At 40.6% G+C, this 23,783-nt stretch overlaps 1 protein-coding gene across 1 annotated transcript in view; it reads right to left on the bottom strand.

The window, feature by feature from the left end:
* Positions 1-544: 544 nt before the first annotated feature.
* Positions 545-23,783, bottom strand: part of LOC148040233 (U6 snRNA phosphodiesterase-like protein) — a 93,067-nt gene continuing 69,828 nt past the window's right edge. The window contains exons 5-6 of the mRNA XM_087697870.1: positions 6,199-6,264; positions 545-1,004 (exon numbers count right to left, since the gene is read on the bottom strand). Coding sequence (XP_087553996.1) covers positions 795-1,004; positions 6,199-6,264 — 276 coding nt within the window. The 3' untranslated portion in view covers positions 545-794. The remainder of the gene's footprint in view (positions 1,005-6,198; positions 6,265-23,783) is intronic.

The raw sequence follows: 23,783 nt of genomic DNA, 5'->3' as shown, positions 1-23,783 counted from the left end.
ACAATTATAATAAATCCTTATTCACAAAGGTGCTTTTTGCAATGTCATATCTACTCTTTGATCAAAAGCACATCATCGAAAGGTATCTCTACTTACTACCTCATAAAAGATTTTCTTTACTAGTGTAAAGTATTGCAAATTCCTTATCCTTCATAGAAATGTCACTCACAATAAATACCTTACAACAAATACTACGCACAAACAATACGTTTCCCAAAGGCTCCCAAAGCTCGACTAAATAGAGGACAAGTGCAGATATACTCTTATGTTAATTGTACCAAATCTCGTAATTATTGCTTGTACATTTATGGTTTTTGATGGCAAGCAGGCAACAAATCAAGGCTACCCGAAATTTTTATTCAACACGGCCTATTTTTATTAAGGTGAACAATTAACCGTCTTGCCACAATTATTAATTCTGATTTTGTGGTTTTCGATAGCAAGCACCCGACTACCTTGGATCTGCAATTAACCTTAGTATTGATGGTACTACTTTTTACTGCCTTGTGAGTGGCTCAAATTAAAATGACGCATGGCTAAGACCAAGGTGAAAAGCAGCAGAAACGATGCAAAACCAGGGGTAAAAATAGCAAACCACCTCGGCTATTCGCAGACGCACACATGTTGGACATTTACTGAATAACATGCTTTGATTAGGCATTCTGTAGAGGGCCTCTTAAAACGTTTCAGAAACCTTATCTTGCCAAAACTTAAGAGCATATCTAGACTGAAGAACGACTTGCTGACAGGGTTGTTTGTAGCTATCAACACTCGCTTCATAACCCACAACTCTTTCAAACACTTTCTTTTGGCTGCATTGTTGCTTGCCATATACAGTATGTTTGGCATCCAATCTTACATTCAATTCTGCTGAAAAGGTGCAACCACATGGATGTTTTGTTTGCCCCTGCATGTCTGCACCGGTTAAGCTCTTCAGCAACAATCCTCAAGGCAGGTGCCACATTTCCCAAAGCCCAAGCAATAGAAATATGGGGGCGAGGATTCTACAAAAGTATTCAAAACGAATAAAGTCAACATGGCACATTAGTATGATCAATATTGATCGCCTGCTCTAAGGATGTGCATCTTGACCACAGGAAACAGAAAATGAAAAATACAGCATACATTTGAAAGCAGCCGATGACCAATTCATTGCAGCAAAATTAAACAACATCCACAAAGCACGTCGCTATTAATGTTGAGACAACCAAATTGTAATGTGCTTTGACCTTAGCATGAAAAAATTCTGTAGAGTAACTATTTGCAAGGTGCTTCAGAATTCGTGACTGGTAACTCCCCGTTCTAGATTGGGCATATCAACACTTACAAACTTTTAGAATGCTGTAATCTACTATCGCCTCGAACTAAGGGATCTTTCTAAAGCATACATGAAATTTACATAACCAGCAGAAAGATAGAGGTAGCGCAATACAACTGCCATGATGAAAATACCATGGAGATGACCAGCTAGCCACTATGATGGTCCAGCTAAGCCACCATGATGGTCGCTCCAATCCTTGGATTTCACCAGCAAGAAGTGTCAATAAATGATTGGCTACTTAGTCCCTATGGTCTTGCCTTCCCTATGATTGTTGACAGATTTGCTGGTACGGAATCTGGATCACCTTCACTGTTATCAGCTTCAAGAGTAATTGGTCAATTTCAAGTTGGAGGGCCCAAATGTTGCTAAGAAGCTGCAAAAACTTCTCGACCTCATGAAGCCAGCAAGTCTTTTGACAACACAGAATATATTATTTACATTCTTCAGAAGTTGCTAGAGGCTTTTTGTGCTTTCAAAACTGCTATCATTGTTCAAAAGAAGTTGCCAAAACTGGTGGTTGTCCATATTATTCTTCCAAAGGAGATTGCAACTTCTTCCTTTCCACATCAGAGGGGGACCCCATGAGGCCGGCAAGTCGTTTCACAACACAGACTATATTATTTGCATTCTTCAGAAGTTGCTAGAGGCTTTTTGTGCTTTCAAAACTGCTATCATTGTTCAAAAGAAGTTGCCAAAACTGGTGGTTTTCCATATTATTCTTCCAAAGGAGATTGCAACTTCTACCCTTCCACATCAGAGGGGGCCCTTGTTTCTAGGGGCAATGGACAATGATGCTTCAACAAGCAAGGTAGTGGTTGCAACCACCATCAGCCAATTCCATGAGGATGACAAGGACGACAATGTTGATTTCTCCCACAAAAAGGGACCCCCAAATGCAGATACCATGGTCAAATAAGCGATAGCTACAAAGTCTGCTACCATCAGATAGATGATGAAGCATTTGATGATTCCCAATCTCAAAGGAGAACCTATCATGATTGAGGCACTTGTGTTGGATGAGCTCATGGCCTAGGCTGCACTTAGATAGCTCCATTAGATACACCTTGGAGCATACTTTTCTGCATGTTATTCCACCTTCCACCAGATGCATCCAGTGAGGCCATCATCATCTTGTTCTATGTCTCAGAATTCACCACCTTCAAAGGACCCTCAGCAGCCAATGGCCAGCGGTCGGGCTATCTTCTTGGAGAAATTATCAAAGGAGGCTAAGCATGAGTGAAGCCATCTTCCCATCTTTGCAAGATCAACTACCCAATTCTTTGCATGTTGAGATCCCCTCTGCGGCTGTGAATGGCCATTCTACATGTTCTATTACAGCACCTACTTTCCTCACTCAACTCGGTCTCTCCTTTGCCAATTTAGTAGGTTCCAACTCTCCCCTCCATTCCTCCAATACAGCTTGTCCATTCCAGTTCTCTTACTCCATCCAGTAGGCCTATTTGAGCCGTATCTTCATGATTCCAACTTGATTCACACTTCCATACCTTCATATGCTTCTACTCCTCTTTACAGTAATTCATTGGCTTTAGTTTCTCATCTTCATGTTTACTTGAGCTTGGTATTGTTCATGATGATTCGAAGTGTGATTCCTTGACTACAGTCCTCTGTCTTGATCATAGGATAGAAGATGATTCGCTTTCTTACAATGCTATTGTTGAGGAGTTCCTTAGCCACATTCTCGCAAATCCTTATCCAAATCTTGATGATTGTTTGCAGGCATCCTATCTTTCAGATTCTTTGATTTTACAAGATTCCCTTCCAGACCTTGCAGCTTTCCCTCCCCTCCTTTCAAGAGGTCATTGCATCAAAAGACATTCACCAGAAGCCATTTCACTCTCTGATAGGAGACATTCAAACTCTTGAGGAGGTCATTTCAGGAAACATGTAGGTACCTATGGGAGCCCTTTCAATTTCGAAGGAGGCCACCCACATCTTCATCTATGTTTAAGAGGAGCCCAGCCTTGTCCTACATGGGACCCTCACATTTCTAAGCGATATTTTCACGTTAGTCTTCAAGGTTCAAGAACTTGAGGCAACTATTTCTTCAGGCCTTATGAAGCATTCTCATCATTCTCTCTTCTGAAGGATTCTCATTGCTCTCTCTTTCCCACCCATAGTTGCCAGGAGTTCAAAAAACGGGAGATATGAAACAGGTTTCCAAAGTTCCATACGAGTTTCCTAAAATGCAAGAAACAGGTTTCCTTCAAGATAAAAATGATTGAAACTTTATATACCTACAAAAATGCTTCAAGTCCCATGGACCACAACAAAACATGTTTTGAACATGATTCAACATGGTATACCAAATCTAGGTGAACAAACAATAGACCAACAATTTACATAATACATACACAGTTTACAAAGTAACCACGATTGATCATTGGATGGTGACTAGGCTAAAGAAAGAAAAGCCTTAAATAGCCCAATCATCAACGATTGGTCCCACGGGTAATAAATCCTCAAAACAAAACAGGCAACTTTAGTGTTGTGACCCCAAAGGTCAATTCGGTTATCTCTGATGTTTCAGAAATGGGCTGGCATTCCCTACATTTCCTACAGTCAGGAAGCACATTTCCTGGCAACTATGCTCTTTCCTTAAGCTTCACTTCATATTTGAGGATCTTCTATTATCCAACTTCAACACGATCCAAGATTTCCACTACCAGATTTTGGCATCCACTCCTATGATCTTCTTCAGCACCAATCTACCATGTCTTTACCCCTTAGCTCATGTGGTTCTTGTTCCCTAATATGTTCTTGTGAGAGTGGGCATATCAAGGACACAAAATTTGTCTGCATTCTGATGATTTTTGCCACATGTTAGTCATGTTCCATTTTTGCTCAGGCTAATTTATGCATAGGCTGACCAGTTTTAGGCCAGTTTCTAGGTCAGCCAGGCTTTTCATGATTCGCCTATTTTAGGCTACACACTTGTATGTACACACATTCCACTCAGTATCTGGTAATTCCCTTTTGTCAGGGTTCCTATCCTGGGCTTTTGTTCATTTGCCCCATTGTGTTCTCTCTCCCCTTTGACACCCTCTGTCTTCTGCCACATTGCAACACAGGATTCATCATTATGTTGGATCAAGAATTCATATAATTTTTGCATTAGTGCAGTTGTGCTAAATGATAGGATTGAGAGTGTACTGTGTGTAGACTTGGGGGACAATTAGAAGGAAACGAAAGTATGCCTCTTCTCCTTATAGTTTCCTTGCTAGTTGCCTTATTATCACCATTGTAACCAAAAGTATCGAAAACATCAAGATATAGAACAAGTTTCCTAGAAATCCCTACAATATCAACATCCACTACCTAGACAACTAGTGATCAATCCCCACTATATGAAGCATATGGCCCCTAATTACCAGGACCAAACATCATACGACAACACTAGAGTCTAGACTGAGAGTGAGGTTCTGATGGGAACACCTACAACTGAATAAGGATCTGATTCTAGGAATTGACTCACAGGTCTAATGAAATTCGGTGATTACACCAATGACAATGCCCAGCAATTTCATTTGATCTCAAGTCTAGCTAGCAAAATAGTGGTGATATTGTCAAGGGTGAAGATGAATTGAGAAGATCACGTACACAAGAGGTCACAAGTTGACCTACTCTGATATCATACGTTGGAAACAAGAGATGTGAAAGGTGAAACACAAGAAGAGTACAAGACTCAAAGAGGGAGAAAGATTCAAAGAGCATTTCTTGATAACGGGAAAATAGAACATGAGAATACAATGTACATCATAGTAACATGGAACAGGTTTTGGGGATGATGGAGCTTGAAACCTGAGGAGTAGAGGTGGAGCTTGCTTGAGGTAACAGCTCAAGAAATAAAGTATGGTGGTGCTTAAGGATGGAAAGGCGATAGCAATAATGAGTTTTACAGGGCATAGCCCAAACCTACACTGCAAACAGCAAAAAAGGGGGAGAAATAGACCTGCCAACAGCTAAAAATGGCTGGCTTTTTAGAGTGCAATTTCTTCAAAACCAGCAGTGTCCACTTTTTGGGACCAGTTCAGAACATACGACAGATCCGATGGATCAAACGTATTGAAGGGAGCAAACAGGATGGTCCTGTCCATGATGAATGCAACCCTGCTATAGTTCCAGTTTCTTGTTGTACCTTCCAGCATGCTCAATCTTCTTTCGTTACATCCCATAGACATATACGTATGTATACAAAGCCCCAAATAACAGATAATGACCCTCTTGGCAGATGCCATGTTCTGCAACACCTAACCTATGAGTAAATATTTGAATTTGCTGCAAAATATGCATTCCAAGCCTTTGCAAAACAAGTTGAGATCTGAAATGAATTCACTCATTTTATTGGAGATTTCAATAAAGTCTCCATGTCACCAGGAAGAAAATTCCAAGTGCTGATCAGAAAGAAACAAACAAGGGCTTTATTGCTTGCAGCATTGAATATATTGAACTTACATGGAGACAAAGGATGATATACACAGTTCATCATGATGCTCACAGATATAAATGGGTATGATTAGAACACTGGTACTGCTTTAATGCAGATCAACGTGATGATTATATTGCAAATTGTTTGTTGATTGTGCTTAGTTATTATCTGATCATCCTGCTTTATGGCTAGGACTCTTCTTCAGAATGTGAATGGATGATGCTCGCTTGCATTACAAACAGCTCCTAGATATTTGCTTCATTACCACTCTGCTTGCTCTTACAAGTACCAAATTATTAGTAACAAGAACATTAAAAGTAAAACAGAAAATTTTCTTAGTACATTTTCAAATTTTCTAGTGAAACCGCATTGCCACAAGAAATCAAAACCCAACCATAGCCAACAGTTTGTGCATAAGGAAAACAAATACCTCATAGAATGTAGGAAGTTTATGTAGCCTAAAGACTTCATTCACACAGTGTATCTGCCTGCAGATCTGGAAAAAGATAGGGCAAATTGTTAAGCATCACAATGCATAGCTAGATGGATATTCATTAAATATACAGAATTTCAGGCTTTATATACCAGTGGTCAAGCAGTTAGCAAGCACATGCACCTACATGATAGTTGGTAAATTCACATACACTCATTCTCACGGAAACCAAACTCCGTCTTTTTTGTTCAGTGAAAAGCTTTGAATAAATGAATTGAAATCTTTACAAAAGGCCTTCTGGCAAAACAAGCACACTCAAACACAGATAGCAAACACACATGGAGCCAAAAGACTACAAAAACACATGCCTCCAAGAATAGAAGAAGGGTATCATGAAGCGGGAAAACTGAGGTGGTGTGGATGATATCCATACATGGAGCAGCCACCTCTCCAAGGATCACACTAGCCAAACGATGAAAGTAATTTGCCACAATAACAATCCTCAAACATGGCCCACATGACCATGAATACTTCAGACCAAATAAAAAATAAAAGTGTGTGTCCACTAGATGTAGCAAAGAACAATCCAATGAAGAAAGTAAAAAAGACAAGGATGTCAAGCCTTGATTCAAGCCTCTAAATATAAAGAAATGTACATGCATGGCCATTTGATCCCCAAGAGATATTGGACAGGTGCTAGAGGAAGGTTTTGTCAAAAGCATAGTGAAACAAAGAAAATCAACTACCAATTCACATACCAAGAACTACAAGGCCACCCTCGATTCAAGGAACTGATTCACCATCATATGGCTGATCGGAGATTACAAGTGATTACAACAATATTTGGATCCCTTACAGACCTTTGTACAAACAAAGATCTCTCAATGAACCTTGAGAAGACAAAGGTCATGGTGTTCAACTCCATGCACACTTGGGTGATTAGATCAAAGCCTTATTTACTTTGGTAGAAAACCAATTGAAATTGTGTGTGTGTGTGTGTGTGTGTGTTTTTCAGACTGTTATCTGGTTTAGAGGTAACAGCTTTTTCTTTTGGAGGGATTGAATGTCTAACTACCATTCTTGTGGCAGAGTGATGTCAAACCAATCGATGCAATCTGATAGGAAATGTTGAGTACTTTCATCAACCTTCATGATGGTCGTCTGACCTTTGTCTTTGTCAATGGTTGCTCCTTCTAACACTCTTGGAATTACAAGGGACATACAATGAAATACCATTCTAGAATATTGAGTTTGTCCTGAGAAGAAGAAGTACGGATTTGATTGATTGGTTTGGGAGAAGATTCTTGGACCAGAGAGGAAGGCATAGAAGCACAGAGATCCCGGAGAATTTCAATAGTAGCTTGTGCAATTTGCTTTTAAGACCTGATTGACCTTTTGAAACATTTGCACAAAGTATGTAATTCCAACTACATAGTTTGAAAAGCCAAAACCATCTCATTCATTTCACCAGAAGTTTCAGTAGTAGTCTTGGAGATATTATCTACAAATAGTTGTAGTGTTCGTAGTTTGTGCATTTGTTCCAACTTGGGGGGTATAAAGATATTTGCCTTTTTCAGAGTCTTTATACTTATACATACATAGATACATACATACATGTGTGTGTGTGTGTGTGTGCGCGCGCACGTGCGTGTGCGCGCGCGTGCAGACGTGTGTGTGTGACCTTCAATGGGCCACGATTCTCCTTATAGAAGGCAAAAGAAGGGAGGCTAGCACATGGTTTTGCAGCGCTAGGGGCACTTGAGAGACAGTGTGCACGTGTACAATTTCAAGAGGACCACATCAAACTCTTACTCTTTGATACATTGGTCAAACTAACACTTCTATATGGTGCAAAGATATGAGACCTAGCCTTTACCACACCAAGAGAGAAGGCGATGTATACAAGATGCTGCAATGGAATATGACATTCCAGGACATCAAAGAAGAGTACCAAGTCTTTCCATGTGCCACAATACAAACACACAAACACAAAAACTCGATCATACAAGTAATACATAATAAAGAAGAATCGCCTCATGATATGTATAGTGCATGTGAATCAACCTTATCATACATGTACCACTTGTAAGATTAGATGAGTTTTATTATGGATGCCAACCCATGGAGAGACCATTAATCATGATGATAGTACACAGTACTTGGAGCAAATCATCAGCACCCATGAGATCATTAGAGCAGAGTTGAAGTGTTGCACCTATGGTAGCAAAAGCTCTCTTGCAAGCAATGGCATTCCTTCAAAGATATGGGAGCTCCTATAGCAAAGATACCTTGCCTAGCACTCACATTCTCCAAACAATTATCTACAAAGGGAGACACCAATCCTGGTATGCTCAAATGTACACATGGTTGAGTTCACATGGGATGAAGATAGATACGCTTCCACCATTTGACTATAGCATGCATTGTCCTCACCTCAAACACAACTGTCTAGATGTGAATTAAATGATTAGGGAGCTCCTACAACAAAGATAGCTTGCCTAGCACCCACATCCTCCAAAAAGCTATCTACAAATGGAGATACCCACTGCTAGTATGGTCACATGTGCACATGAGTTAGCTCACATGGGATGAGGTTAGATGTACTTCCACCCTTTGACTATAGCCTCAATTGTCCTCAACTAAAACTCAAACATCTAGAGGATGAACCAATTGACTATGATACACATTGTGAGATTAGATGTAGAAAGGATAGGAGTAAGTCCAATGCAACAATTGGATACAAAGGTGGCATAGTATTAAACACATTCCCTACACCTCTCTTAGGATGGATTCATCAAGCACCCAACATACGTGGACACATCTCTCTCACACACTCTCAAATGTGCTATCAATCAAATGTAAACTTCATCACACTAGCTTAAACTGAGACTAAAAAATATATGAGGTTATTGCACTAGAGGGCCGCATCAGCCACCTAAGTGGAGTGGAGGCGAAGTCAAAGAAGCATTACATATGTTGCTGCACATTATGCCGTGAGATCAAAGGGTGTGACCATTGCCTTTTTCCAAAAGCATTGTGAACCATTACATTGGGTCAGGGAGTATGAGGATCAAAGATGTCCAAGGTTGTCCTTGCTCTACTGACTGGAAGCGCGAGGATCGAGACAGTCAGTGGCTGTTAGCAGCACAGAGAGACAGAGAGTGAGAGTGAGCACGATTCTTTGGGTACAATAACGAGTGTATCACTTTTGGTTTTTTTTTTAAAGATAGATATATATATATATATGAAAGTACAAGTGCTAAGGGTGTGTTCACACCCGAGCACATTTAAAAGGTACGAGGGCCTTTATTCCCAACAACCTCTCACCTAAAGACAATGTGCCTTAAGAGGAGAAAAGAATTAGCTAAATCAAGGTATGTAGAAAGCTGAAATAAATATATCTATCCAACTTTCATCATCTGTCGGCAATGAGCAAACCGCTCTGCTGGAAGACCCTTTGTAAGAAGGTCTCCAGAATTATTATCTATATGCACTTTGACAAGCTCAATGCTCTTGCTGTTAAGTACATCTCTAATGAAGTGGTACTTCACCTGTATGTGCCTTGTCTCTGCATGAAAGATGGGATTCTGTGCTAGCATGATAGCACTCTGACTATCACAATGGAGAACATGTAACTCTATAATGCCAAGTTCTCCCACCAGATGTGAAAGCCATAAAGCCTCCTTGCATGCCTCAGTGGCAGCCACATACTAGACAATGCAATACACTTTTGTAGCCTGGAGATCCAAGAGACTGCTCCTCCTGTGAAGGTAAATACATACCCATAAGTGGACTTTCTACAATTCACATGACCAGCATAGTCTGCATCCGTAAAGCCAACGACAAATACCTTCTGCTTTCCAAAGCACATGCACAAATCCTTTGTGCCTTTGAGGTATTTCATAATACCTTTCACTACTTCCCAGTGCTTTTTACCACGGTTTGCAACCATAGCATACATCAAACTGCCAACAGCTGAAGCATATGGTATCTTAGCCATTTCAGTCGTCTTATCATTAGATGTAGGGCTCTCCTCTGCACTAAGTTTCACATATGGAGACAATGGAACCCCAATTGTTTTTTCCCCGTCCATATTGAAACCCTGCAAAACCTTGGAGATATACTCATGTTGAGATAGATAGAGCAATCCTTTCGACCTATCTCTAAGAATTCGCATGCCAAGAATGTAATTTGCATCACCAAGATCCTTCATGTCAAAGCTACCATGAAGACTTTGCTTCAGTGAGTCCAAGGCATGAGTATCCCTGCCAGCAATCAGCATGTCATCAACATACAGAACCAAGATAATCAGGCTGCCATCTGCTACCTTCTTCGTGTACAAGCAATGATCCATATGACTTCTATGAAAACCTTCAGACTGCATAAATGTATCAAACTTATAATATCATTCTCTTGGTACTTGTTTCACTCCATACAAATTCCTTTTGAGTTTACATACCATCTTTTCTTTTCCTTTTGCCACAAACTTTTTAGGCTACTGCATATATACGTCTTCATGCAGATCACCATGTAAGAATGCAGTCTTTACATCCATCTATATGGGCTCCATATCTTCAGCTGCAACCAAGCCCAAAATGATTCTCAAGATAGTCATCTTGACTACGAGAGAGAAGATCTCATCAAAGTCAATTCCATGTTTTTGCTTGTACCCCTTCACAACCAATCTTGCTTTGTACTTTGGTGAGGAACCAAAAGTGACCTTCATCTTATAAATCCATTTGCATGGAAGTATTTTCTACCCTTTAGGATACTGCACCAAGTCCCAAGTGCCATTTTTCTCAAGAGATTTCATCTCTGACAACATGGCTTTATACCATTTCTTGTTATCCATTGCTTCCTTGCAGCAAGACAATTCACCACAGTCTATCAACATAACATAATCAGCCACATTGTTTGTACCAGGAATGAATCTATCAGGTTGTCTAGTAGCCCTAGACAATCTCCTAACCCAATGATCATTGTTTGCTCGCTGTTGAGCATTTTCAGCTTGCTGTCCTGGCATTTCAGCCTACAAATCAGCATTAACAGCTTGCTTTCCTAGCTGTTCCTGCACATGTAGTGGCTCATTATCATGGGCAATAGCTGGCTGATCAATTCCAGCATTATTTTCTGCATTTACAGGTTCATTTACAGCAGGTATTTGCTGCTGTACAGCGGGCACATTTTGCTGTCCAAAATGTATTTCTTCCCAGAATACAACCCTATGGACCTCCACAATCTTTTTGGGCTGTTTATGCATGCAATCTTCCCAGAAGATAACATCATTGCTGTGTACTACTTTCCTTTTCTCGAGATCCCATAATCTATAACCCATTTCACCCTCATTACCATATCCTAAGAAAATACATTTACAAGACTTTGGCTCAAGTTTGCTGCATTTTTCTTTACGAATGTGCCTCACAGCCAAACACTTTCAGGTGAGCATATGAAGGTGGCTTGCCCGACCACGCTTCTTGGAGAACTCCCCTCCCCCCAAACCCCCAAAGACCTGTTTAGTGACCGATTAATCAAGTGTACGGCTGTCATAACAGCCTCTACCCAAAAACCATGGGGTAATGCAGCATGAGACACCATCGTATGGACCTTATCCTGTATGGTCCGATTCATACGCTCTACAACTCCATTTTGGGGTGGATTATGAGGGGCAATGAGCTCCCTCTCAATCCCTTTGCTATCACAAAATGCCTGAAAGGCTTTGGACAAATATTCCCCACCATTGTCAAAGCGAAGACACTTGAGTGTCTTATCAGTCTGATTTTCAACCAATGACAAGAATTTTTTAAATTTGTCAAGCACTTTATCCTAGGATAAACCCATACCTTTCGTGTAGCATCATTGACAAAGGTGACAAAATATTTCTTTTCCCCCAAAGATAATTCTGGCATCTGACATACATCGGAATGTACTAACTCTAGAGGATAAGATTTTAGCGAAAAAGACTTTTTATGAGACGTCTATGCATGTTTACCATAAACACAATGATCATAATGCTCAAAATAAGCATAACGAAAACAAGGCAAGTAACCCAAACGAGAGAGCACTTTCATTCCGGTTTGACTCGTGTGTCCCAACCGGCCATGCCACAAAGAAACACTTGGCTGTTTGCTCACGACAACAACATGATCACTCACACTCATCATCTAGCTCCCTGTGCTAATCAAGCTCTTCTTGAGTTGAGATACATGTCGTACATGCTGAAGTGTGAAGATAAAACCATGCTGAAACTGCAATTGCACACTGCCAATACTGCAATGTCACATGCGTAGTTGTCTCCCAGATGGAGAACACCATGTCGACCCCCTATATACGTAGAGAACCACTCACGATGAGAGGTGACATGAAAGGAAGCACTTGAATCGAGAATTCAAGCAAGTAAAGCATGTGCACCAAAGTGTGAAGAGACAAAGAGTACGTCATTTCCACTATCACTGTCATGAGTGACTACATTCATCTCTTCAATTTTGACATTGCTCTTCTTAGGTTGACTCTCTTTCTTCTCTTCCTTGCTATCATTTGTCTTCTTGCCCTTTTCTATCTTTTTCTTCCATTTGTAGCAGTCACGTTTAAAATGACCCATCTCGCCACAATGATGACATTCAACATCTTTGCCACGTGATTTACTGCGTCCCTTGCTATCAAATTTGCCTTTTTGCTGTGATCTGTGCCTAGCATGCAAAGAACTGGAAGACTTATTGGATGCATTGTTCTGCTGATTCATTTCTTCCATGAGTAGAGCACTCTCTACATTAGCATATAGAAGGATCACATTAGAATTGCTCATGGCAGTTTGGAATGTATCCCAACTCTTTGGCAGAGTACAAAGCAACAACGTAACCTTAAATTCTTCATCAATCAAGAACTTAAAGGCAACCAGCTGGCTGAAAATGGAGTCAAACTCACTCAAGTGAGTAGACATTGTTGTATTCTCTTCACACGCAAATCCATAAGCTTTTTCAGCCAATACACTTTGCTTACGGCACTCTTCTGTGGATACAGTTCTTCCAATCGAGTCCAAATAGCATCTGCAAAATCCAAGCCTTCAATGTTAAACAACAAGGCATTAGAAATCGATAGCTCGATGGTTGAGCGTGCAAGCTTATTTAACTCATCCCAATCGTCATGTTCCATATCTACGGTTGTTGCCCCTTTTGTCTTAATCGGCTTTGCCTGCTTCTTTTGCAACAAGATATTGTTGCACTGTTTTTGCCAAATTGCAAAGTTATGTGCTCCTTCAAGCTTCTTTATGTGCATGAGATGACTGCTATCACTACTGCCAGTCATGATTTTCAGCCCACATGTGACCAAAAAATTCAGTAAATGCAGGCCCAAACTGTCACATAAAGTGACCAAGGTACAAATAAGTACCAACCAGCAATTAATGACCACGTAGAAGCAGAAATTTGAGATCTGTAAGTAAATTTTTCAGAAGCACCAAACGATATGCTACAGCATTCCACAACTGATTATAGCTGTTCCAAGGGCAAATGCATCACATTACATGAGAAGTCCCAAATGTTAGATGCAATTTCTGTTGTACATGTACCCACGGGCATAAAATTTGACACACACGATCAAAAGCCCCAAATTTTTTTGTGCTCAAAGAATTAACCATACATCTGAACTGTCTCTGACATGCATAGAATAGGCTAATTTTGCCAAAATAGAGCAATTTCAGCGAAACCCCCAAATTTCACTGACCAATCTGTCCCAATTGCATTAATACATGTTCCCAAAAGCATAAAACGGGCAAAATTAGCAAAATTTCACAAAATTTTGCAAAAGCCCCAAATTTCTCAGGTCCTAGATGTGCACCAATGTCAGCCAATCTGACTCAGCTGAACAAAATTTCACCAATACAATGAAGGCCCCAAATTTTATGGGTCCAATGTTGAGAAATTTCACTCAGATGAGAAAAATTTCAATAATTTTGGCGAAATCCCTAATTGAAATGCACACAATGTCTGCAATTTCTGACATGGATGCCTCAATTTTGCATGAACAGTACTGAATCTCGAGAAGCCCCAAATTTATGGGCTTAGATTGCACAAAAATTGGAAGTTGTGCCTCCACGTGTGAACCCTCTCCTAGGTAGGGGAAGAGGAATTTCAAAAACGTTTTGAAGAGAAAAAAAAATGGATGACGGATTCGTTGACCCGTTAGTTGGTGCCCGTGAGCCCCGCTGGTCCAATCTGTCATGCGCTTGGCTGAAGTTGCCCACTAGTTGCCGTTTGACGCCTGGCTGCCGTCTCTTGTCCATAGTGTCCTTTGTGCAGCCCCATCACACAGCACCCTTCTGCTTCACGCCTGGTTAAGAAACGACCTGTCGGGGTTTCTGGATTGTCGACTGACAGTGCAACACACACACGTGCCTGATATCAATGATGACCTAATGATTTCGCACGAGTGAAACACTAGATATGTGTCGCACGGACTTTGAGGAGCACAAATGCCTTAGCCGAAGCTGTGATGCCAGTTTGTAGTGACTAGGAGCGTGAGGATCGAGACAGTCAATGGCCGTTAGCAACAGAGAGAGACACAGAGTGAGAGTGAGCACGATTCTTTGGGTACAATAACGAGTGTACTAGTTGGTTTTGTTTTTAAAGATAGATATATATATATGGAAGTACAAGTGCTAAGGGTGTGTTCACACCCCAGCACATTTAAAAGGCAAGAGGGCCTTTATTCCCAACACTTACTCGAGCTCAAATGGCACAAAGAGGCCCTCCTAAGAGAGAGGAGAGTAGCACCTCCAAACCCATTGAGACAAAGGGTACTCACAAACATCCTCACCACATTCAACACCAGAGCTCCATCCCCTTCCTTGATGTCGGGCTCTTCATACCCAAGAAGATCTTGTTGAGATACCAAAGTCATTAAGTTCATTATGTCCCACTAATTCCTATTTTGGTTTCCATTTACAGCCCTAAAAGGCTTTATTTGTATCATTTATTAGTGTCTAGGTGCCACCTAAGAGAGTCGATGCACCACCTGAGATAGCTCTGTGACTCTTCTGCCTACAAATAGGGCATGGGCATTCATCCATCTTCACTCCACACTTACTCTCTCACTCATTCTTCATCATTCCCCTCATTACACCTTCAATCTCAACCCTCTACCACTTTTGTCCACACCCCTCCTTTAGTGAATATTTCAATTTGTGGTGTTGCCCAACTATTCGTGACGCCTTACCAACGAGTCAATTTCATTATGCAGGTGTCCTTCCCATCGCCATCAACTCCGAACACTCCAAATTGTTGTGTTTTGAATCCACACAACCTAATGACATGTTCATCACCTTGCACTACTACATTTACTGGTTTCACTCCTTGGACTGGTACAACAGATAACCTTCATCATTATTGTGTATATCCAACTCTTGTTGCCACCCCAACACCTAGGCAACTGTTCCAAGCCATCGGCCACTTTTTGGAGGCTGTGTTTGCAGCCCCTACATTAGGTACCTGCGTTTTTGAGTTTTCTTCTCTCCTCAAGGGCTACCCAATAGTCGCTTGTTTATAGCCACTTACACAGAGAGATCTTCACTAACATTGTTGCATTTTCTTCCCCAGTTATCTACCCAGCAGTCATCTTGACAATAACCATCATCTCGGAGAGATTTCAGCATATCTTTCATCTTCAACAACTCTGAGGACTGTGTTTTGCTCCATCTACTATTGTCCTTCATCTTCCAGTGTCTACTTCAAAATTCGTTGCCTGGATGACCACATTTCACTCCCTCCATACAGCAACTCCTTCCTTGTCATTAACACCTCTGCTTGAAGGAGTGCATGTTGCTCCCTTCACAATGCAAATCCCTTCTAGGTGTCACTGCATGATCAACCAACACAATGTAGTCTTCTCTGAGCTCCACTCCATTTTATGAGCATGATTCTATATTCATCATCTTCTTTAGTTTTTTGAGTTTCTTTGTGTCATTTTTTGCCATATGCTCTGTGTTTCTCTGCACAAACCCTACTGTTTCTCGATATGGTATTAGAGCATACCGTTCCGCCTCTCAACATGGTATCAAAGCATACCATTCCACCTCTCGACATGTCTTCCTCTCCCAAGGAGTCACATTAGAGAGAGGCATTGCCCTATGCTAGGCAAGTTGTCCTTGACCCCCAAGATACCCCACCGGCCTATTGCCCTATGCCAAGCAAGTTGTCCTCAACCCCCAAGACAACAAACCCACCACCCCATTACTAACAAGTTTGAGCCATTATTGCCTGCCAAGAGACTTCACACCCTCCCTATTGAAGCAGAAGTTGCAATACCCTATCAGGGAAATCATGAGATGGCCACACTCTACATCATGTCCATGCCAAACTCCACTTTTATTGGCAAGACTAGATTCCATCCTAGATCTTCAAGATTTTCTTTGCTTTATCATCTTTCCTTCATAATAGGTTTCTACAATTTGTTCCACTTTTAGTTATATTCTAACTTTACTCTATGACGAGAGACCACTCCAATTGTATTTAAAGATTAGGCATCATCAGCCATTTTGACCTTTTATGGACATTAATGGATCCTTTTTTCTAGCCTCTATACCCACCTTCTCCCATATCATCCACTTCACAATAGGGACTCATAGCTCAAAGAGCATGTTGGGAATAAAGGGTCATCATGCCTTTTATATGTGCACGAGTGTGAACACACCCTTAGCACATTTGTACTTTCATATATATCTATCTAAAACCTAAAGAGGTACACTAGTCTATTGCATCGAATATCCATTGTGTTGTGCTCACTCCTTTCTACTGCTCTCTACTCTCTGTGTGTGTTATCTGTGGTGTTCACTCTCAACTCCGTCAGGCTCCATCAAACTAGTATCAGAGCACACAAGTTGTACACGTTTCACAAAGCTCGTGACAGGCGAGCAGGAACTTCAGGCATCAGCTGTCAGAGAGTCTGATACGTGTAGAAGAGACGGCATGGGCGATAGGCCACAGACCAAGCAGCAGGTTCAATAGTAGTAGGCAAGTCCTGACTGCAAGAAACAGTTGCAAGCGACCAGGCTGTAGGCACAGGCGACTAGGCTGCAGGCAAGGCCACCAAGCATAGAAGAAAAAGAGCATGATTGGTGAAACGGACTGCAAGCCATGGCACGCGACAAGATGGGACAGGCTTCAACGAGTGCTTCGTGCACACCGTGTTAAAAAAAACTAGAATGTGGCTTCCTTGTAGATTTAGAGAGCCAATGTCATTTTAGACATTAGTGTTAGTATCCATGGTTCAAAAATATTAAATTTTTGGACAAGTTTTAGCCAATTTTTGATATTCTAGATATTATCTCTTGTAAAAATCCATAAAACTATAGACAACTTCTAGATTAGGATGACATGTAAAAGAAAACATGTAGCTTTCAGCCAATTTGAGAGGAATTTATGTAAAAAGAGAGATTGGCAAAATCGCGCGACGCGCGATCGCTATTTTCAAGTAGTGAATAGTACTCCGAAGTGGGAGATGAAGGAGTGATCTGGTAGAATTTTAGCAAGGTGTGCTGATATTTTAACCCCCCTTTCGGAGCCAATGGAAGCATCAGATTGACGATCTGAGCAGCATAGAGAAAGGCATTATTTTATACACGTTTTTGTCTATTAGAGTTATATCTTCTCATAATGCTGAAAGAAACTCACAAGCTTCATCTCTGTTAGTATTATTCTACATTTTCTAATTCTTTTTGGGAGTATTCTTCTACGTCCTCAATTTCTTCGAACCCCTTCTCTTCCGTCCACTCCTCTCCCTGAATCTACCTTCACTCTATTGTCTTCTACCCCCGTGGTGGACTCTCGACATCAAACGCATCGACATCATGTTAAAGGAAGTTTATGCTATCATCATAGGTGAATTCTAGAAGATATTTGGGCTGATTTGGGGCTGATATCTTCAACCATATTCAAAGAATTAGCTACAGCATTGTTATTTTAATTCATTTCTTACTCTACAGAAAACATCTTGTCAAAATATGCAAGTATTATGTGCCCCTATGGCAAGGCAATGTTTGTAGATCATTCATAGATGCTTTGACTTGAATTAAGAGAAGCTTTTTCTCTTATTTCTTGGTTGTGGTAGCTTATCCTTATCACGAACTCAATTTGAAGCTCTCTTGAAGCAAGTCTCTTTGCCCTACAAGCCTTGTAATTGACTCATAAGCTTTTGTCCCTAACAGTCTACATTGAATGTAATCATGCAAAGTTGATTCATGCTATGGCATCATGTATGAATGATGGGATGCAGAGTTGTTTATGATACATGACAGCATATTGTACTTGATTTTATAATTGGTGATTGCTCTTACGATCAAGAAAACAAGCTTGATTTGAGTTAAAACTTATGAGATAATACTCTTGTGATCTTTGCTAAGAACATGCAGTTGGAAGCTCTATCAACATCTTCAAAAACTTGGCTTGAAACCTTCAACCCTTCTCTTATCTCTACCATCTCCGGAGTCTAAGCTCTTGAATCTCCATACATTCTTTTCTCTCAAACCCTTGTGATCGACCGTGAAGTACCTCATGAACCTTTAAACATTCACTGTAATCTACTTATCTCTTGAAGACACATCTCAATCTATCTTGTCCAATTTTATTTCCAAACCCCCGTGGTGACCTTCAACCCTATGCGCTGCAACAATGTGAGGGCCATGACCAAGCGGGCCGTCATGAACCTGACCGTCAACGTTTTTTTTCATTTATTTTTTTTCTAAAATCTAAAAGAAAAAAAGGAGGTTTCCTTCTCTTTCCCTAATGGACATTCGTGTGTACAAGCACATAATGCAAATCTGTGCAGATTTGCTTCTGAAAATTGGGGCTTTTCTCGGATATGGGAACTTTAATACAGAAGTGGGCAATCTGACTCAAAAATTGCAAAATTGGTGCACATTTGCCCATGAATTTTGGGGCTTTTCACATTTTAGTGAAATTTTTTCAATTTCATTGAAATTTGTGCACATCGGACCCGAGAAATTTGGAGATTTGTCCAAGTTTGATGAGAGCAAGGCAAAACAGTGATATTTCTCTCAGAAATTGCAGAAATTTGTGGCATTTTGCATCCGACATTTGTGGCTTTTCATGTACATGCAAGAATTGGGCTAAAAATTACCCAATTTCTCGACATTGATGCACATTGGACCCCGTGAAATTTGGGGCTTTTTCTGTTTGGGTAAAATTGTGTACCATTTGGTGATTTTATGTACATGCGGGTTTAATTCCATGCAATTTGGACATCTAGCACTTGGAAAACTTTAGGGGTTTGGCTGCAATTGCTCTATTTTGGAAAAATTGACCTATTCTATGCATGTCAGAGATAGTGCAGATGTATGGTTGATGCTTTGAGCACAAAAATTTTGGGGCTTTTGACTGTGCGTGTCAAATTTTGTGCCCGTGGGTATATGTATAACAAAAATGGCAGCTACAATTTGGGACTTCTTATGTAATGTGATGTATTTGTCCTTGGAACAACTGTGATCAACTGTGGAGTGCTATAGCACAAGGTTTAGTGTTTCTGAAAATCTATTTGCAGATCTGAAATTTTTGCTTTTACATGGTCATTTATTGCTGGTTGGTACTTGTTTGTACCATGTCACTTGTGTGACAGTTTGGGCCTGCATTTGCTGAATTTTTTGGTCACATTTGGGCTGAAAATCATGGCCGACAGTAGTGACAACAGTCATCTCATGCACATAAAGAAGCTTGAAGGAACACATAACTTTGCAATTTGGTAAAAACAGTGCTACAATATCTTGTTGCAAAAGAAGCAAGCAAAGCCGATTAAGATAAAAGGGGTAAAAGCTGCAGATATGGAATAGAACAATTGGGATGAGTTAAATGAGCTTGCACGCTCAACCATCGAGCTATCAATTTCTGATGCCTTGATGTTTAACATCAAAGGTTTGAATTCTGCCTATGCTATTTGGACTCAACTGGAAGAAATGTATGCTCAGAAGAGTGCCACAAGCAAAGTTTATTGGCTGAAAAAGCTTATGGATTTGCGTATGAAAGAGGGTATAGCAATGTCTACTCAGTTGAGTGTGTTTGATTCCATTTTCAGCTAGCTGGTTGCCTTCAACTTCATGATTGATGAAGAATTTAAGGCTACATTCTTGCTTTGTACTCTGCTAGAGAGTTGGGATACATTCCAAACTGCTATGAGCAATTCTAATGCAATCCTTCTGCATGTTGATGTAGAGAGTGCTCTACTCATGGAAGAAATGAATCGACAGAACAATGCATCCAATAAGTCTTCTAGAGCTTTGCATACTAGGGGCAGTTCACAGTAGAAAGGCAAATCTAATAGCAAGGGACACAATAAATCATGTGGTAAGGATGTTAAAAGCCATCATTGTGGCAAGAAGGGTCACTTTAGCGTGACTGCTACAAATGGAAGAAAGAGAAAGGAAAGAGCAAGAAGATAGATGATAGCAAGGAAGAGAAGAAAGAGAGTAAGCCTAAGAAGAGCAGTGTCAAAATTGAAGAAGTGAATGTAGTCACTCATGACAGTGACAATGGGAGATGTACTCTTTGTCTCTTCACACTTTAGTACACATGCTTTACTTGCAGATACGGATGATAACATGCATACTTAGATTCTAGATTCGGGTACTTCCTTTCATGTCACCCCTCATCGTGAGTAGTTTTCTAACTATACAAGGGATCGACATGGTGTTTTCCATCTTGGGGACAACTATGCATGTGACATTGTAGGTATTGGTAGTGTGCAATTGCAGTTTCAGCATGGTTCTACCTTCACCTACCACCTTTGGTAATGAAAAATGAAAGATTTGTAAGGGATCTAAAGTGATTGCCATAGGTTGTAAAAGTGATACCTTGTATCCTCTCCATGTATCTAGTGTGTGTAACAATGTTGTTGCCGTGATCGAGCAACCAAGTGTTTCTTTGTGGCATGGCCGGTTGGGACACATGAGTCAAACTGGAATGAAAGTGCTTTCTCATTTGAGTTACTTACTGTGTCTTCATTATGCTGATTTTGAGAATTGTGATCATTGCCTTTATGGTAAATATGCACAGATGTCTCATAAGAGGTCTCTTTCACTAAAATCTTCTCCTCTAGAGTTAGTACATTCCGATATATATTAGATGCCAGGGTTATCTTTAGGGGAAAAGAAATACTTTGTCACCTTTGTTGATGATGCTACACAGAACGTATGGGTTTACCCTATTCGTAGCAAGGACGAAGTACTTGACAAGTTAAAAAAATTCTTGGCATTGATTGAGAATCAGACTGACAAGACACTTAAGTGTCTTCACTCTGACAATGGTGGGGAATATGTGTCCAAGACCTTTTAGGCATTTTGTGATAGCAAAGGCATAAACAGGGAGCTAACTGCCCCTCATAATCCGCCCCAAAATGGTATTGCACAGTATATGAATCGGACCATTCAAGACAAGGTCCGTACAATACTGTCACATGCTACTTTACCTCATGGTTTTTGGACAGAGGCTATTATAACAGTCGTACACTTGATTAATCGGTCACCAAACAAGTCTTTTGGGGAGGGAAGATCCCCAAGAAGCATGGTCCGGCAAGCCACCTTCATATGCTCACCTGAAAGTGTTTGGCTGCGAGGCTTTTGTGCACATACGTAAGGAAGAACGCAACAAACTTGATCCAAAGTCCTGTAAATGTATTTTCCTAAGATATGGTGATGAAGGTAAAATGGGGTATAGATTATGGGATTCCGAGAAAAGGAAAATAGTACGCAGCAATGATGTTATCTTCCGGGAAGATCGCATGCATAAAGAGTCAGAAAAGACTAAGGAGATCCGTAGGGTTCTATTCCGGGAAGAAATACCTTTTGGACAGTAAAATGTGCCCACTGTACAGCAACAAATACCTGCTGTAAATGAACCTGTAAATGCAGAAAATAATACTGGAACTGATCAGCCAGTTATTGCCCATGATAATGAGCCACTACATGTGCAAGGACAGCTAGGACAACAAGCTGTTAATGTTGATTTGTAGGCTGAAATGCCAGGACAGCAAGCTGAAAATGCTCAACAGCGAGAAAATAATGAGCATTGGGTTAGGAGATCGTCTAGGGCTACTAGACAACCTGATAGATTCATTCCTGGTGCAAACAATGTAGCTGATTATGTCATGTTGACAGACTGTGGTGAACTATCTTGCTTCAAGGAAGCAATGGACAAACAGGACAACAAAAAATTGTATAAAGCCATGTTGTCAGAAATGGAATCTCTTGAGAAAAATGGCACTTGGGACTTGGTGAAATTGCCTAAAGGGTAGAAAATACTTCCATGCAAATGGATTTACAAGATGAATGTCACTTTTGGTTCCTCACCAAAGTACAAAGTAAGATTGGTTGCGAAGGGGTACAAGCAGAAACATGGAATTGACTTTGATGAGATCTTCTCTCTTGTCGAGAACCATTTTGGGCTTGGTTGCAACTAAAGATATGGAGCTCATATAGATGGATGTAAAGACTGCATTCTTACATGGTGATCTGCATGAAGATGTATATATGCAATAACCTAAAGGGTTTGTGGCAAAAGGAAAAGAGAAGATGGTATGTAAACTCAAAAGGACTTTGTATGGACTGAAACAAGCACCAAGAGAATGGTATCATAAGTTTGATACATTTATGCAGTCTCAAGGTTTTCATACAAGTCAAGTGGATCACTGCTTGTACACGAAGAAGATAGCAAATGGCAGCTTGAATATCTTGGTTCTGTATGTTAATGACATGCTGATTGCTGGCAGGGATACTCGTGCCTTGGACTCACTGAAACAAAGTCTTCATGGCAGCTTTGACATGAAGGATCTTGGTGATGCAAATCACATTCTTTGCATGCGAATACTCAAAGATAGGTCAAAAGGATTACTCTATCTATCTCACGGGAGTATATCTCCAAGGTTTTGCAATGTTTCAATATGGAGAAGGGGAAAACAATTGGGATTCCATTGCCTCCCTATGTGAAGCTCAGTGCAAAGAACGACCCTACATCTGATGATGAGAAGGCTAAAATGGCCACACCCATGCATATATGAAAGGCACGATTGCCCTTTATTCCTAACAACCTTGCACGTAAAGGCAATGTGCCTTAAGAAGAGAAAAGAATCAGCTAAGTCTACGTATGTACAAAGCTGAAATACATATACCTATCCAACTCCCATCATCTCTCGGCAATGAGCAAACCGCTCTACTGAAAGACCCTTTGTGAGAAGATATGCAGGATTATCATCTTTATGCACTTTGACAAGCTCAATGCTCTTGCTGTCAAGTATATCTCTAATGAAGTGATACTTCACCTGTAAATGCTTCGTCATTGCATGAAAGACAGGATTTCGCGCTAGCATAATAGCACTCTGACTATCACAATGGAGAACAGGTAACTTTGTAATACCAAGCTCTCGCACCAGACATGAAAGCCATAAAGCCTCCTTGCGTACCTCAGTGGTAGCCACATACTTTGCCTCTGTACCAGACAATGCAACACACTTTTGTAGCCTACAAATCCAAGAGATTGCTCCTCCTGGTAAACACATAACCAGAAGTGGACTTTCTACAGTCCGTATGA

This window comes from Lygodium microphyllum, chromosome 2 (assembly GCF_053477565.2).
Source record: "Lygodium microphyllum isolate KBCC chromosome 2, Lygodium_microphyllum_v1.1.10, whole genome shotgun sequence".
Lineage (NCBI taxonomy): Eukaryota > Viridiplantae > Streptophyta > Polypodiopsida > Schizaeales > Lygodiaceae > Lygodium > Lygodium microphyllum.
The sequence above is the reverse complement of the archived record's forward strand: the minus strand, read 5'-3'. Positions and strand labels throughout refer to the sequence as shown.